This window comes from Culex pipiens, chromosome 2, assembly GCF_016801865.2.
Source record: "Culex pipiens pallens isolate TS chromosome 2, TS_CPP_V2, whole genome shotgun sequence".
NCBI lineage: Eukaryota > Metazoa > Arthropoda > Insecta > Diptera > Culicidae > Culex > Culex pipiens.
In genome coordinates, this window is record NC_068938.1 from 157,749,823 (window position 1) to 157,766,090 (window position 16,268).

At 37.4% G+C, this 16,268-nt stretch overlaps 1 protein-coding gene across 2 annotated transcripts in view; it reads left to right on the top strand.

The window, feature by feature from the left end:
- The window catches only part of LOC120424759 (putative uncharacterized protein DDB_G0282133), a 509,335-nt gene that overhangs the window by 396,167 nt on the left and 96,900 nt on the right, over positions 1-16,268 (top strand). For both annotated transcript variants that reach the window (XM_052708250.1, XM_039588953.2), the window contains one exon: positions 9,083-9,338. In XM_052708250.1, the coding sequence (XP_052564210.1) occupies positions 9,083-9,338 (256 nt within the window). The remainder of the gene's footprint in view (positions 1-9,082; positions 9,339-16,268) is intronic.

The following is a 16,268-nucleotide window of genomic DNA, read 5'->3' on the forward strand; positions in this document are numbered from 1 at the left end:
AGCAACGTTGGGGATGGAATTGTGGGCGGCATTTGTTCGATTGATTCGGATTGAGTAATTGGCGGGTTGGGATCAATCGCTGGCGCTGAATATCAATGTCCAAGTAATTTTAAAACCCGCGCGAAAATTACGGTTCTTCGTGCTTCCAGCTGCATAATAATGATGTTTCCCTGGCGCACTAATTGAGTATTCCTGTCACATTTTCGGTTGGATTTTGGCGGAACACAAACTACATGCCAATTCAATTTTGTTTACAATTCGTGGCGATCTGGAACCGGTAAAAAAAGTGTTTTAAAATAACCTAAATAAACAATTTGGCGAAACCAGTTGTGACGAGCAATTAACCCTCAAATGCCATAACCAAACACACCACTAGTGGAAAAGCAAATAAATCATCTACCCGCGAAGGGGGCGATGTGTGTGTACTCACACTTTGGTTAAACAGAGAAGTCATCTAATAAATCAAACATTTGCATACAAGACTTGGCGAGAATAGACCAACAATGTACTAAATGCAAATGAGCCATGTTGGACAGCCCGACTCCTTCGTCCCATATGCAAATAGAAACTTTAGACGCCGTTGTGACTCAGAACAAACATTGTAAACTGTGTACTACTGTGTAAGCACAACTTTGGGTAAAGTGTGCCATCCAAAGGTGATTATTTAGATTTAGAGTAGCTCGTTATGGTCAACCTGGGACTGTCGTTGGAGTTGTTTGACAAAGGGTGTATTGCTTGGACAAAAGCTGTTTGCGATATTTTTTTAATTTAAAAGCAATTTTCATTAAACTTTCGAAAAAACAAATATTTTGTTGTGAGCAGTTCTCTCAGACTTCGGTCATTCGATTTCTTTTTTTTTGTTGTATTTTTTAATCCGACTGAAACTTTTTTGGTGCCTTTGGTATGCCCAAAGAAGCCATTTTGCATCATTAGTTTGTCCATATAATTTTCCATACAAATTTGGCGGCTGTTCATACAAAAATGATGTATGAAAATTCAAAAATCTGTATCTTTTGAAGGATTTTTTTGATCGATATCGGTAAAGTTGTAGGTATGGATATGGACTACACTGAAAAAAATGATACACGGTAAAAAAAATTGATGATTTTTTTTAACTTTTTATCACTAAAACTTGATTTGCAGAAAACACTTTTTTATTTTTTTTTTTTCATTTTTTGATATGTTTTAGAGGACATTGATATCTCAGCAACTAGTGGTCCGATTTACAATGTTAAAATATGAAACATCCGTAAAATTTTTCGATCTTTTCGAAAAAAATAATCTTTAAAATTTTTAAACCAAGACTAACACTTTAGAAGGGCGTTATATTGAATATTTGGCCCTTTTGAAAAGTTAAACTAGATTTTTTTTTGAAAATATTTTTTTGAAGGGATCGGAAAATTTCACGAATATTTCATATTTTAACATTGTACATCGGACCATTAGTTGCCGAGATATCGACGTTAGAATTTTCATGTTTTTAAACCTTTACATGGCAATATCTCAGCAACTGAGGGTCGTGTCAACAAAAATAAAAAAAGCATAATATAGATAATTTTCTCAGCTTTTCAAAAAAAAAATAAAAATGGGCAAACATGGGAACTTGTTTAAAAAAATGAAAAATGCGACTATTTTGAAAAAAGTTTCCTGAAAATGGCCTCAACTTCAAAACGGTGCACTTTAACAAAATTTCACTGAAGTACTTTTTGATTGCAAATTTGATTTTACATTGAAATATGAAGTTGAAAAATTTTTGCGACCAATATTTCGATTTTTAAAAAGAAATCTGTATTGATTCAAAACATCATAACTCGGTCAAAGATTTTTTGCCTTTTCTGGAATTTCTGAAAAATTGTCATTTGATGTCCAAAAACAGTGTTTTTTTGCAAATCAAGTTTTAGTGACAAAAAGATAAATAGAAAATCACCAAAAAATTTTACCGTGTATCATTTTTTTCAGTGTAGTCCATATCTATACCTACAACTTTATCAAAGACATCAAATCGATCAGAAAATTTCTTCAAAAGATTCAGAATTTTGAATTTTCATGTATCGTTTTTGTATGGATAGCTGCCAAATTTGTATGGAAAATGATATGGACAAACTAATGATGCAAAATGGCTTCTTTGGGCATACCGAAGGCACCAAAAAAGTTTCAGTCGGATAAAAAATTACAAAAACTAAAATTCTAAAAAAAAAAACGATTTCGTAGAGAATTGCTCTTGTACGGTCGTTTACGGTTAAATTAAAATGCATTTATTTGTCATGGCGCTTACGTCACCTGGTCTAATCAATGATAATTATATTTTTTTTCTTGTCAATTGCTGTTTTATGACAAAGCAAAAGGTTTGGAAACATTTAAAATGCTAAAAGAAACTGAAACAGTAGAGTAAGTGATAAAATTGAGTTTTCATATACTGAATTTTGAAAATTTGCTATTTTTATTTACTTAAATGGCTGTATCGTCGCACTGAAGGGACAAAAACTAATTGTTAAAAAAGAAAAAATGTTCAGAAAATTGTTACCTACAAGATGATGGTATTGGTTTTGGTGCCAAAATTATTATACATGGCTTTTTGAGAGAAATTCGTAAAAAAATATTTTTTCCAATTTTAACATTAAAATTAAAATTAAACCATCCACATTAACGACCCCCGGGTCTTTTGTGGTCTCTATTGCAAGTTTCTGCTCGAACCTGGGAGTCCGAAGGCTTGAATGGGGAGAACACCCAAACCTCTTTTTTACTCCAAGGAACCTTCCACCCCAGTGTTTGAACTGACGACCTTTGGATTGCGAGTCCAACCGCCGCCAGCGATTCCACCGGAGTAGGCTTGGTTTGGTGTGTTGTTTGTACTTATGGCATGGAGACAACTCCTACACCTGGAATGACTTAATGGCCTAACAACCAAGGCCGGGACCGACATTTTACTTCCTCATCCGATGTAAGGTTGCAGAAGATGGGAATCGAACCCAGAATCATCCGCTTACAAAGCGGACAGCGTAACCATTCGGCCACGCACTGCCACTTTAACATGCTGCCAATGAAAAATGACGACTTCCTGGGTTAATGGTCAATATCTGGAGTTTTTTTTTTTTGAAAAGGTCCAAAAAAACAAATTTTCAGTTTTTGCTTTTTGAGTGTTTTTCAACACTCCTGACTCAAGGCGGTTTCAAAAACATCCAAAAAGCAAAACTGGAAATTTGGTTTATTGGAACTTTTCAAACAAAATCCAGATATGAATACTAGAACAATATATGATATTTTTTTATGACAACAGACCATTTTCCAGCAAATCGCAAGTCGTGAGTTCTTAACGAATTTTGGGACTTTTTTGTTATATTAAAAAATTGTTCCTGAGGTAAGCTCGACAAGCATTCTTTATGTCATAACAAGCCATTGTATTTATTAAGGAATTTCTGATCGATTTTGTGTCTTCGGCAGAGTTGTAGGTTATGATAAGAAATGTTCAGAAAAAAATATTGACTGTTGGCAACTATCCTCTTATTGTTTTTATTTTCGATAGGAAGATGTCTGAAATTAAAAAATTATCGCAAATTGAAATATAACAGCTAAAAACACTTATTAAAGCCGATTTTTTTTTTCTTTTTTTTAATCGGTTTTTGGAATTTTAAGTGAAGAAAAGTGAAATAAAAAGAATATATTTTTTTTTTATTTTACACAGAATAGTCCTGACCATAACCTACAAATTTGCCGAAAAAACACTGGTCATGAACTGGGATGGGATAAACAAAGAGAAAAAAAACCTATTGTCAAACTAAACCACTTTCAACATGGCCGCTTCTGTCAACCTAAACCAGTCCTTTCTTATGAGAAGAAAATGAGAAGTATTGTAATTTGAGTTGATAAAAATAAATTAAAACGAATTTAAATAAATTTCACAAATAATTGTAAATTGCATTAATAGATTGATTAAAATATTTTCAATTGAAAGGCATTTATTTCTATCGTACACCGAATGTTGACTTATCATTAAAAAAACAATACATTTCATGAACCGACTATTCTTTTGCCCATTTAAAACTCTTGTTATTTTTTTGCGCGTTACATAGAAATGTCATCTAAATTGAACAATATTAAACCTGTGCTTCCCATGAAATTAAAATGTGGCGTGAAGAAACAACATTGTAGAACTGGATTTAAAAAGCAAACAAAAATAATGGCCACAGTTTAGCCTATTTGATTTTTTTCGCACTTTTTTATTCCAACACATTGCCACAAATTGAAAAATAAACTTTTATGCTCTTTGGAGGTAATGAATTGGTACAAATTTGAATTTTTGCCAGCCATTTCTTTTGATTCTGACACCTTAGGGCGTGCGACCTAAGGAATGTTAACTTTCTTTAAAGTTGAGTAAAAATTGCCGTTGAATTCGACGTGCTCCTCTTTCGGGAACTGGGAAAGATTTATTTACTTTCTTTGCGTAACGGGAGAACGACAGGAGCAGATCAAAAAAAAAATATCCCCTCCTATTTAATGACTTGCAGGCTCGCTTGCAGGCTTTTTAGGATTTTTTTAGATTGATGTAAGGAAGCGCATTGAAATCGTATTGCATTTTTCACATCCAAATGGAAATGAAAAATCTTTCATATAAAAAACACATTAAAAATTGAAGAAATGAACATTTTTTGACTCATCTTTGATTTGCCAACCATTTCAAGTAATTTGTATCCGGCAGCTCCTTATGAACGGATCCACCGTAAAACGAACTAAACAACAAGTCATCCACATGCTTGAGCACTGAGTTGAAAAACATCATCAAGAAAATTTTAATTGTCAAGCTATCTGAATCACAGATTGCTTGATATTTGTTTTCGAACACGAATTTTCATGCAAAAAACAGAAGAAGAATACAAACGTAAACACTCAATAAGAAGACTCTATCCAGCCGTCCCGTCCCAGGTCATGAAGTACTTTTTCTAGATATAGATTTTCGAGTATTCCTTTAACTATTTTGTATGACCAACTCGCAATTTTTATGGAGTATTAAAAAACTAATTATGGATAAAGTTTAAAAAAAATAAAAAAAATAGCTAAATTTATTTCAATTTATCTGGACAATTTCTGCAACTTTGTCGAAGACATCAACTCGACCAGAATCGTTTTTTCTCAAGACGTAAGGAAAGTTGCTACAATTGTATGAAGATTTGTATGGATAAATTTTTGCTGCAAATGACTATCGTTTGAATTATTTTATTATTTTATTTGAGCTGTAATAATAAATTCACAAAATGCGATTAAACCAACTACTAATTATGCCTCAATTAGCAATCGCTTGACAATCACGTTCAACCGCCACTATCGTAAATATAAAACAACAAAGAAAAGAAAAGAGTGACTAAGTCACCACCAATCAAACCGTCATCATTCAAGTCGCAAACTCGCTCGCGACAAACAGCGCACCGCACTAAATCGTCGTGTTGCATTCACAATCAGACGACCTAGTCTCTCCGTCCGCCGGGTTGACCGATTGCAATCACCTTGATATATGGGTCCTGAAATCTGGCCCAGCCGGACTGCAAGTTGTTGTGGTCCATCGAACCCCCTCCCTCCGCCATAAATGACCAACCCAATAACGGTTGTTTTGGCCGGACTCCGGCTTTCTTCGGGCGACCAAGACGACACTGTCGTCGGCAAGATTTATTGGTCTTCCGTAGTCGTCGGCTTGAGGTGCACAGTGGGACTAGTGGTCAAAATTGGATTAAATTTGATAACGCAATATCAATTAATTCTGCATATTTATGCTTCAGAACGTTGAACGATTACTTTTTCGTAATTTTTCAAACAATTTAGCACTGTGAAATTTCTCAATTCGCCTATATGCAATAAAACCTTGGCTCCTCGGAGTCAGTCAGCCCTTGCGTACGTACAGACAGCGAGAGTTGCAGGAAACCCTTTCAGAATAAACAAAATTAAGGCACGTTGGACTGACTTTGGGTGACCTGATTTCTGATTGCCCTATCCGCGCTAAGGGCTTCCCGTTTCGTTTCGAATGTCGGCGACATCTTTCTCTTTTTGCTGCTCTACGAGAGAGGGCGACACCTAGTTTGGAACCGGTTTTTCGAGACACAAATCTTAAGGGACCCTGACACTGATGCACTTGAGAGGTAGCATTGTGGGCAGGAAGTTTAAGGGATCGGGTTAAAGTAGACGAAACTGAAATTGTTAGTGAACATAAAAAGATTTTTAGAATTTGAAAATGAGAATATTTAAAGAAGATTCAAAGAATTGAAGATCTAAATTGAAGATGATTTGAAGATTTGAAGATTTGAAGATTTGAAGATTTGAAGATTTGAAGATTTGAAGATTTGAAGATTTGAAGATTTGAAGATTTGAAGATTTGAAGATTTGAAGATTTGAAGATTTGAAGATTTGAAGATTTGAAGATTTGAAGATTTAAAGATTTGAAGATTTGTAGTTTTGAAGATTTGAAGATTTGAAGATTTGAAGATTTGGAAATTTGAAGATTTGAAGATTTGAAGATTTGAAGATTTGAAGATTTGAAGATTTGAAGATTTGAAGATTTGAAGATTTGAAGATTTGAAGATTTGTAGATTTGAAGATTTGAAGATTTGAAGATTTGAAGATTTGGAAATTTGAAGATTTGAAGATTTGAAGATTTGAAGATATAAAAATTTGAAAATTTGAAAATTTGAAGATTTGAAGATTTGAAGATTTGAAGATTGAAAATTTTGAGATTTTTTTTTTATTTTAAACAGAGATACTTTGAACATGATACCTCAAATGCTCATTTCAATTTTGCAGACTTGATAATTTAGTGACACTTTTGGAAAACATTTGAAATTTCCTTTAAAAAATAATTTTTGTTCAAAACTGTTACATTTGTTTGTCCTCATTCCAAACTTAATTACAAAAATTGCCTCCATCTCGTTATGGAAATTCGTGTTTAACTTCCAGCTCGACTATATAAACTTTTCCCCCCACCATTTCTTGCTAACGACTTGCAACTAACGAGTGGTACCAAAAAGTGTCAAAGATTAGGTCGCTCGAAAAAAAACACACCGAAATACACCGTGTTAATTGCGTCTGCCGACGGAGTTTGCTCCGGGCTGACCCTGGAATTCATTAGTTGTCCGATGACATAGACTGACAGTTTCAATCTGCGCCAGAATGTCACACCATCATCGACATTAAACGCAAGAGTCAAGTGTTGACATATGCTCCAAGCAGCTTCTTGGAGTAGCTGATTAAGCGAAGAATTTGATGCTGTGGTTGATAGAGATTCAATCTGGCAAAGAAGGTTCCAGTCAAAAGGCCAATCATAATAAAAATCAGTGACATCTAGTAGAGTGGAGGCCTCGATGCAGTCTCTTTGTGCTAGTTGAAGTCGTTGACGGAAGAAGGGTGCACGGTCTATGAGCGGGGTCATTGAGGGCCTTTGAGCGATAAAGACCCAGATTGTTCTGTAGATGAAGGGTGTTGGAGTGGAGCTTTTTCTTGGAACTGATTGCGAGAATCGTAGTTGACTTCCGTTTGATGTTAGTCAGAGAACATTCCAATATTCGTTCGGTTTAAATGTGTCAAAAGTTATTACTTACTCCTAAGACTATATATCTGCTCGATTTGAAAACATGAAAAGAAACCCTACCCTGACTCAAAGTCCGTTCCAAATTCCGGAACAACATGCAACACGCCGTTCTCAACATTCCACAGCAACTGTCTCAACAAACAAACGACCGTCGCGCGTCGTTGTTTTCCTAAGTTCAATGATAAATGCACAATGTGCACACTTCAACCGCGCCCAGCCCAGCTCAACCGCCGACGACATTGTAGGGGGAGAGGGGGTAATATGCACCCCCTAAGGGAAAACTGTGATTTCTCAACCATTGCAGCATTACTGTGGAAGAATTTTGTTCGATGTTCTTAAACAACTATTATTCTTCGCCATCCATGTGAAGAAAGTCTTTAAAAAACCTCAAAATTGTTCGAAAATAACAAATTTCTAAAAACATTTTTGATCCATTTCAAACAACCATGCGGGGCAATATGCACCACAACAATGGGGCAAAATGCACCACAACATGGGGCAAAATGCACCGGGTAAAAGCAGTTTTCACTAGTCCCCACTAGATGACACCGCTGTTTTTACATAGGAGCTTCACAGCGGTGCATTTTGCCCCGACCACGCTTTTTGCAGAAAATTTAATTAAAAATGCATTTTTTGATGTTTTTGGACTCATCTATCTACAGAATAATGAAGATTATGGCAAAAACTATATACCTCAATACTTACAATAACAATAAATGCTTTCTATATTGTCCAAAAATCATGATGAAAGTTCAATGAAAATTAGATGAAAACACAACATTTTAAAGTTTTGCAAATAACTTAAGCTGTTTTTAAACTACGATGCTCAAATTTTTCCAGCATGGCTTAGCAATGTTAAGCTTCCAATTTCTATGAGTTTTTCCCCGGAAAATTCTTTCAAATACCGAGAAAAGCAGGGGGTGCATTTTGCCCCGGGGGTGCATATTACCCCCTCTCCCCCTACTTATGTTCTAGAATGGGTGCACTGCTCAGACGAGACCAAGAAACGCGCGCACGCCCGCCACACTTGTCATAACCATAATGAAGATTGATTCCACATGGTCGCGGATAGAGCGAGACGGAACTGCAGTCGGTGAACGACGCCTTCGACGACCATAACTCGAAGACTAGTTTATCGTCCATATCTGATTTAGTGGCTCGTTAGCTTCTGTGTTTATACCGGCGGTTGTCGTAAAGTGGCCACATTTGTGGATTTCTTATGAAAACTTGAACATTTGTTGAATACATTTTCTTGTGCACAATTTTAGAAATCGCTGGATATTAACTGAGGATTTTGCAGAGAATTTATGCAAAGATGCTCTTCAGTGCAGCAGCATCTTCCTCTGTTGACTAGTTGCATCTCATCGCCGTCATTCGTCATTAAACCATTTTATGAATCACCACCACACCATCGACCCCTTCCGTTTCTCCTAAGTTGTTTCTCATCGCAAGTATTTGTTTCTTTTCTTTTTTTCCCATCTGCTTCTTCTGGGTCGCCACATTCCTTAAACCCAGATGTCGGCCGGACTGATGTCGTGTGTCCGGGAGAACTCACCCCCGTTGGAGTGTCCCCCGGCGGCGTCCGCAGCCAGCAGCGATGGCCATGGCATCAGTCACAGTAGCAGCGGCGGAGGAGGACCCCCGGGAACCATGGCCATGGCCGGCCCGGGTCACGGCAGCATGATGCTGGACCCGAACGACATGCCAATCACCATCACCACCCCGGAACATCTGCAGCATCTTCAGCACCACCATCAGCATCACCAGCAAGGTAAGGCAGTTTTGTTTGATTTTGGCGTTTTCAGTTTTAATTTGCTTAAAAGTTTTCGCCAACTCGCAAGCACTTCTCACGGTTTCTTGTTAGTTTTATGTTCCTCGAAAGAGGGTCGACCGTATCATCATCACCATTGCCGTCACCAATCATTTCAACGAGTCGGTAATTGAAATTTCCTAGAAGTGAATGTGGTAGAACTCTCCGAACTAGTGGTATGAATCATCATCTCCACTTAAAAGGGAAATTGTCGAGTCGAGTCACAATCCTCATCCTAAAGCATTACAAAATTAAGCATCTCGAATTGTGTTCCATCGTCTACTTCGTCTTTCCAACAGGAAAACACCACCAAATTCCCAAATTCAACTTTCAGAATCGTGTAGAACGAGGGCGGTTTGAAAGCAGACGCCTCAATCTAAAGGTGGGCGATCCAAACCAGACGGTCTGAATTTGTATCGCCATCATCATCATCAGACAGTATGACTGGATCGAGTGCTAAAAAAATAAAATAAAAACTGTTGACGCGCCGTCCCCGGAATGGATGGTTTGTTTTGATGCATTATGTCATCAAACTCGCCCCCCCCCCCCTTGGCACGAGTGTGTGCTTTGAGAGATAACTGTGTTTACAAATAGTGAGGAGCCTAGATTACGTTAAGAATCGTGTTTGATAGAAGTGTTTTGATTAGATCATATTTTGTTTGTATACAGTTAAACCTCGCATATGCACCTCATATGGGGGTTTCTTATGCGAAGCACGCATATGCGAGGTACAGGGCTTATGGGATTTTGGCTATATGGGAGACATGGGCTATATTTTTATAAAAAATCAACTAAACTATACAAATTTATAGTGTTTTGGAATCGTTATGAAGTCAGCTTTACAGCTACACCAAATTTACATGGTTTACGATGTTCTAGGTCATCCGAAACTTCGTCAAGTTAAGGCCTATGTGTTCAACGCCGTACAAGTATGAGGTAGGCGATTTGACTGTGGTTTTTGACCACAGGTCATATCCGGATAGCCTCAGGGAGGTTCAGGGACTAGTCTACCGATATGTGGTGATGTTCTGGGTCTTCTGTAGAGTCCCTGAAGGTACGTCCGATGGGTCTACCGCCGTAACACGGCAGAGGTCGGTGGTTTTTGACCTCAGATCATATCCGGATAGCCTCAGGGAGGTTCAGGGACTAGTCTACCGATATGTGGTGATGTTCTGGGTCTCCTGTAGAGTCCCGGGAGTTACGGCCGATGGGTCTACCACCGTAACAAGATACAGGTCAGAAGTTTTTGACCTCAGATCATATTCGGATAGCCTCAGGGTGGTTCAGGGACTAGTATACCGATGTGTGGTCATTTTTTGGGTCTTCTGTAGAGTCCCAAGAGTAACGGCCGATGGCTCTACCACCGCAACAAGATAGAGGTCGGAGGTTTTTGACCTCAGTTCATATCCGGATAGCCTCAAGGAGGTTAAGGGACTAGTATACCGATTTCTGGTAATGTGCTGGGTCTTCTGTTAAGTCCCGGGAGCTACGGTCAATGGGTCTACCGCCGTAACAAGGCAGAGGTCGGTGGATTTTGACCTCAGATCATATCCGGATAGCCTCAGGAAGGTTCGGGGACTAGTCTACCGATGTGTGGTGATGTTCTGGGTCTTCTGTAGAGTCCCAGGAGTTACGGTCAATGGGTCTACCACCGAAATAAGGCAGAGGTCACTAGATTTTGATCTTAGATCATATCCGGATAGCCTCAAGGAGGTTAAGGGACTAGTATACCGATTTCTGGTAATGTGCTGGGTCTTCTGTTAAGTCCCGGGAGCTACGGTCAATGGGTCTACCGCCGTAACAAGGCAGAGGTCGGTGGATTTTGACCTCAGATCATATCCGGATAGCCTCAGGAAGGTTCAGGGACTAGTCTACCGATGTGTTGTGATGTTCTGGGTCTTCTGTAGAGTCCCGGGATTACGGTCAATGGGTCTACCACCGTAATAAGGCGGAGGTCACTGGATTTTGATCTTAGATCATATCCGGATAGCCTCAGGACGGTTCAGGGACTAGTCTACCGATGTGTTATGATCTTTTGGGTCTTCTGTAGAGTCCCGGAAGTAACGGCCCTGAGGCTATTCGGATATGATCTGAGATCAAAAACCACAGACCTATATCTTGTTACGGCGGTAGACCCATCGGCCGTAACTCCCAAGATCTTACAAAAGACCTATCACATCGGTAGACTAGCCCTATAACCTCCCTGAGGCTATCCGGATATGATCTGAGGTCAAAAACCTCCGACCTCTATCTTGTTACGGTGGTAGACCCAACGGCCGTAGCTCCCGAAATCTTACAAAATACCCAAAACATCACCACATATCGGTAGACTAGTTACGGCTGTAGACCCATTGGCCGTTACTCCCGGGACTCTATAGAAGACCCAGAATATTACCACACATCGGTAGACTAGTCCCTGAACCACCCTGATGCTATCTGAATATGATCTGAGGTCGAAAACCTCCGACTTCTATCTTGTTACGGTGGTAGACCCATCGGCCGTAACTCCCAGGACTCTACAGGAGACCCAAAACATCACCACATATCGGTAGACTTGTCCCTGAACCTCCCTGAGGCTATCCGAGTATGATCTGAGGTCAAAAACCACAGACCTCTGCCGTGTTACGTCGGTAGACCCATCGGACGTAGCTCCCGGGACTCTACAGAAGACCCAGAACATCACCACATATCGGTAGACTAGTCCCTGCACCTCCCTGAGGCTATCTGGATATTATCTAAGGTCAAAAACCATCGACCTCTGCTTTGTTACGGCGGTAGACCCATCGGTCGTAACTCCCGGGACTCTATAGAAGACCCAGAACATCTCTACATATTGGTAGACTAGTCCCTGAACCTCCCTGAGTCTATCTGGATATAATCTAAGGCCAAAAACCATCGACCTCTGCCTTGTTACGGCGGTAGACCCTTCAGGCGTAGCTCTCGGGACTCCACAGAAGACCCAGAACATTTCCACATATCGGTAGACTAGTCCCTGAACCTCCCTGAGGCTATCTGGATATTATCTAAGGTCAAAAACCATCGACCTCTGCTTTGTTACGGCGGTAGACCCGTCGGTCGTAACTCCCGGGACTCTATAGAAGACCCAGAACATCTCGACATATAGGTAGACTAGTCCCTGAACCTCCCTGAGGCTATCTGGATTTGATCTGAGGTCAAAAAACACCGACCTCTGCCGTGTTACGGCGGTAGACCCATCGGACGTACCTCCCGGGACTCTACAGAAGACCCAGAACATCACCACATACCGGTAGACTAGTCCTTGAACCTCCCTGAGGCTATCCGGATATGATCTGAGGTCTAAAACTACCGACCTCTGCCGTGTTACGGCGGTAGACCCATCGGACGTACCTCCCGGGACTCTACAGAAGACCCAGAACATCACCACATACCGGTAGACTAGTCCTTGAACCTCCCTGAGGCTATCCGGATATGATCTGTGGTCAAAAACCACAGTCAAATCGCCTAACTCATACTTGTACGGCGTTGAACACATAGACCTTAACTTGACGAAGTTTCGGATGATCTACACCCAAAGTTAAAGAACGAGGGGATAGTCCTCACGAAAATAAACGTGAGGAAAGTGCTATATTGCGAGAGTAAAGTCCTCTCGCGTGTTCATTCGTTCATTGGAACAGTTCATCCTATGAGTGGCTTATATGGACAAACGACCGCCATTTAGTTACCGAACCATGGTGGCCCATACGGCAAAGGCACGGTTCAATATGCCGAAGGTCTTGGGTTCGAGTCTCGGTACCGGTACTTTTTTTTTGATGGATGAACTTTTTTGGAAAATGAACCATGAGTAAAGTACTCTCGGTAATTTCGGGATTTATCCTCTCCGTCCGCACACAGTACCATTTTACTACCGAATCGTGCTCTTTATCCTCTCGTATGCCGATGCCCAGTTCTGGGTGTAGAACATCGTAAACCATGTAAATTTAGTGTAGCTGTATAGCTGACTTCATAACGATTGATTTTTTATAAAAATATAGCCCATGTCTCCCATATAGCCAAAATCCCATAAGCCCTGTACCTCGCATATGCAACTCTTGCGACAAAACCGAATCAGGTGGAATGACTCGTATATGCAAAGTTGCATATACGAGGCGCTCTTATACGAGGTTTAACTGTATTTCGAAGCACAAATTATGCAATGCTCTGTAAATTTGAATTCATATGAAAATAATGATATTTTGTGAGGAACTTGGTCCTAAATTTAAACCAACGGCAATTTTTTCACATTACTTCTAAAAGAAACCATGAAATTTGTTTCTTCGTAAATAGATTGATCCTCATGTTTTGATCCCGTCGTTTACTTCAAAACCAGAAAAAGAGAAATTCACAATAAGTATTAATTAAAAAGCTTGAAATTTGGAAATCAATGTAATATACTCTGTTGTTCTGTGTCTGTTCTGACAGAAATCAATCAAAAATATCAAAATATCGTGTCATGTTTTTAAATGTAACTTTTGTGAAACATCGAAATAATTGATAAAAAAGATTTTTGGGTCAGTTTTTGATACCTCCGTCAAGAGATATACACAGAAAAAAATAATGTAAATTTGGAAGCTTTAATTTTGAAAGGTTGAATATTACCTCTTTTATGATGTAATTTTACCTCAATTTAGACTGAAAAAGTGACATTACAACAGAAAAGTGGTAAAATTACACATTTCCAGAGGTAAAATTACACCTTTTTTCTGACATAAAAGATGTACCCCTTCCCAGATGTAATATTACCATGATTTTTTTTTTCTGTGTAGGAGGAACGACCCCTTTTATTTCTGTGCATTCGATAAAAGTCGTGTTTTTCAATTAATTTGCAATAAGTTAGTCATGATTTTAAAAATTTGGTCTCAAAGTGACTTTTATGTAAAATTGGACGTAAAATTGATGGCGTACTCAAAATTCCGAAGAAAAAAAATTTCATCCAAAAAAATACAAGGATATTTTTTTAAACCTTTGTGAATTTTCGTTATTTAACTTTACTTTTTTGACATGCTTTTTCATGGGAAATTTAATGTACTTTTCAAATCTGCTATCAGATACGGCAGGTACAAATATTTCAACAAATTTATGACCCCTTTTTAAAATCGTTCCTTAAAATCAGAGAGAAGAATATTTTTTTCAAAAAACTTCCAAATTTCAATGAAAAGTGCAATAAGTTGAAAACAATTTAAAATATTTTCCCCGGCGTTTAGAACCATTTTAAGCATGTTTGGGTTAATATTTAAAAAAATAGAATTTTGTAAAAAAAAACTAATAACGGTATCGCATTAAAAAATCGCAGATATTTTATTACATTTTTTGAATTTTTTCTTCAAAACAACAAAGTTAGTGTTAAATGCAATTAAAAAAACTTTATTCATTGTTGAGACTATGGCGTGTTATTTAATTTTTTTATGTTCCTAACCCGGAAGGATAATTTTTATGTCGAATAAAGTCATTTAAAAATTACGAGTTTTTGTAACATTCCAGGGTTATTTTATAGATTTTAACAATGTTCTACACAGTTTTAGAGCAGACAAAAAAAGATGTATAATTTTGAAGAGTTTACTTGTAACCATTGCGAGCTATCGCGATTTTACGAAAAAAAAAACGATTTTAGCGAAACAATTGAGAATAATCCAATTAAAATATCAATATTGACTAAGAACATTGAGACTTACAAAACCAAAATGTTGTTAAACAAATATGCCACATTAATTGCACTATATTTTTTACATCAAAATCACAGTAATCAATAATTTTGTTAATTTGTATTACATAACATTTTATTCTAAACTTTTATTTATAAATTATTTATAAATATCCAGTTAATGAAATTTTCAAATGTCCTAAAATTTTACTTTACATTGCTGTTTTTCTTTAAATAATGCTGGAGTTTTTAAAGCTGTTATATTTAAAAAATCTCAATTAAAAATTGTTAGACAAAAATAATAAAAAATTATTTTAGTCAGAACTTTAAAAATGACATAATAAATATATTCAAAAAAAAATAATGCAGAAGAGGGAGATATTTTGCATCTTCAAAATCAAATATGTGTGCTAACAGTTTCAAGATACATTTTTTTAACCATTGTTTTTCCCTATTTGAACAAAAATTTACAATTTAAAGATCCAAAAAATTGGAAATTGAATGTTAATTATTAATTATTATAATTGCATATTTGGGATTTTTTAGCAAAATCATTCCAGTAATCATCTTATAAGTGTTTTGTTAATGCTTTTTTCTCCAAAATTATTTAAATTATACTCAGATTTTTATTAGGTTTTTTTTATATATCCCGAGATCTCGGGATTTGCATACAGATAATCACTTTCCCAGGAAAATTGGACGACCTACTGCTCATATTTATAAAAAAAAAGAATAGATAATTGTTTTCAGTGGATTGCACTACATATTAGTTTTTTAGGCCAGAGAGATTTTTTAAATAAATTAAATAATTGTTAAGTCACACACATATTCTGAACAGTTCGGCCCATGCTAAAAAAAAAGTCATAGAAAATCGATAGCGTCACTTGAAAGCTTTTTTTGAGATCTTTGGTCGATATTTTTTCGCATTTTTTAAGTTTTTGAAGAATTTATAGAATGTAATGTAAACAAACTTTGGTTTTAACTAGGAGAATATTAAATAAAATAACAATTTAAAAAATCAATTAAATACAATCCAGACTCGATTATCCGAAGGCGTTGGCAAAATTTCACTCCGGATAATCAAAACTTCGGATAATTGAATGACGATGTTTTTCCTTGTCTTATTTTTGATTGTCGAGCTTTAGCTTTTAACTACTCTAATGTTATTTAGATGTTTTTAATCCAAGATGGCGGTGATGAAATATTGAAAAAATGCATTTTTCAATGTAATA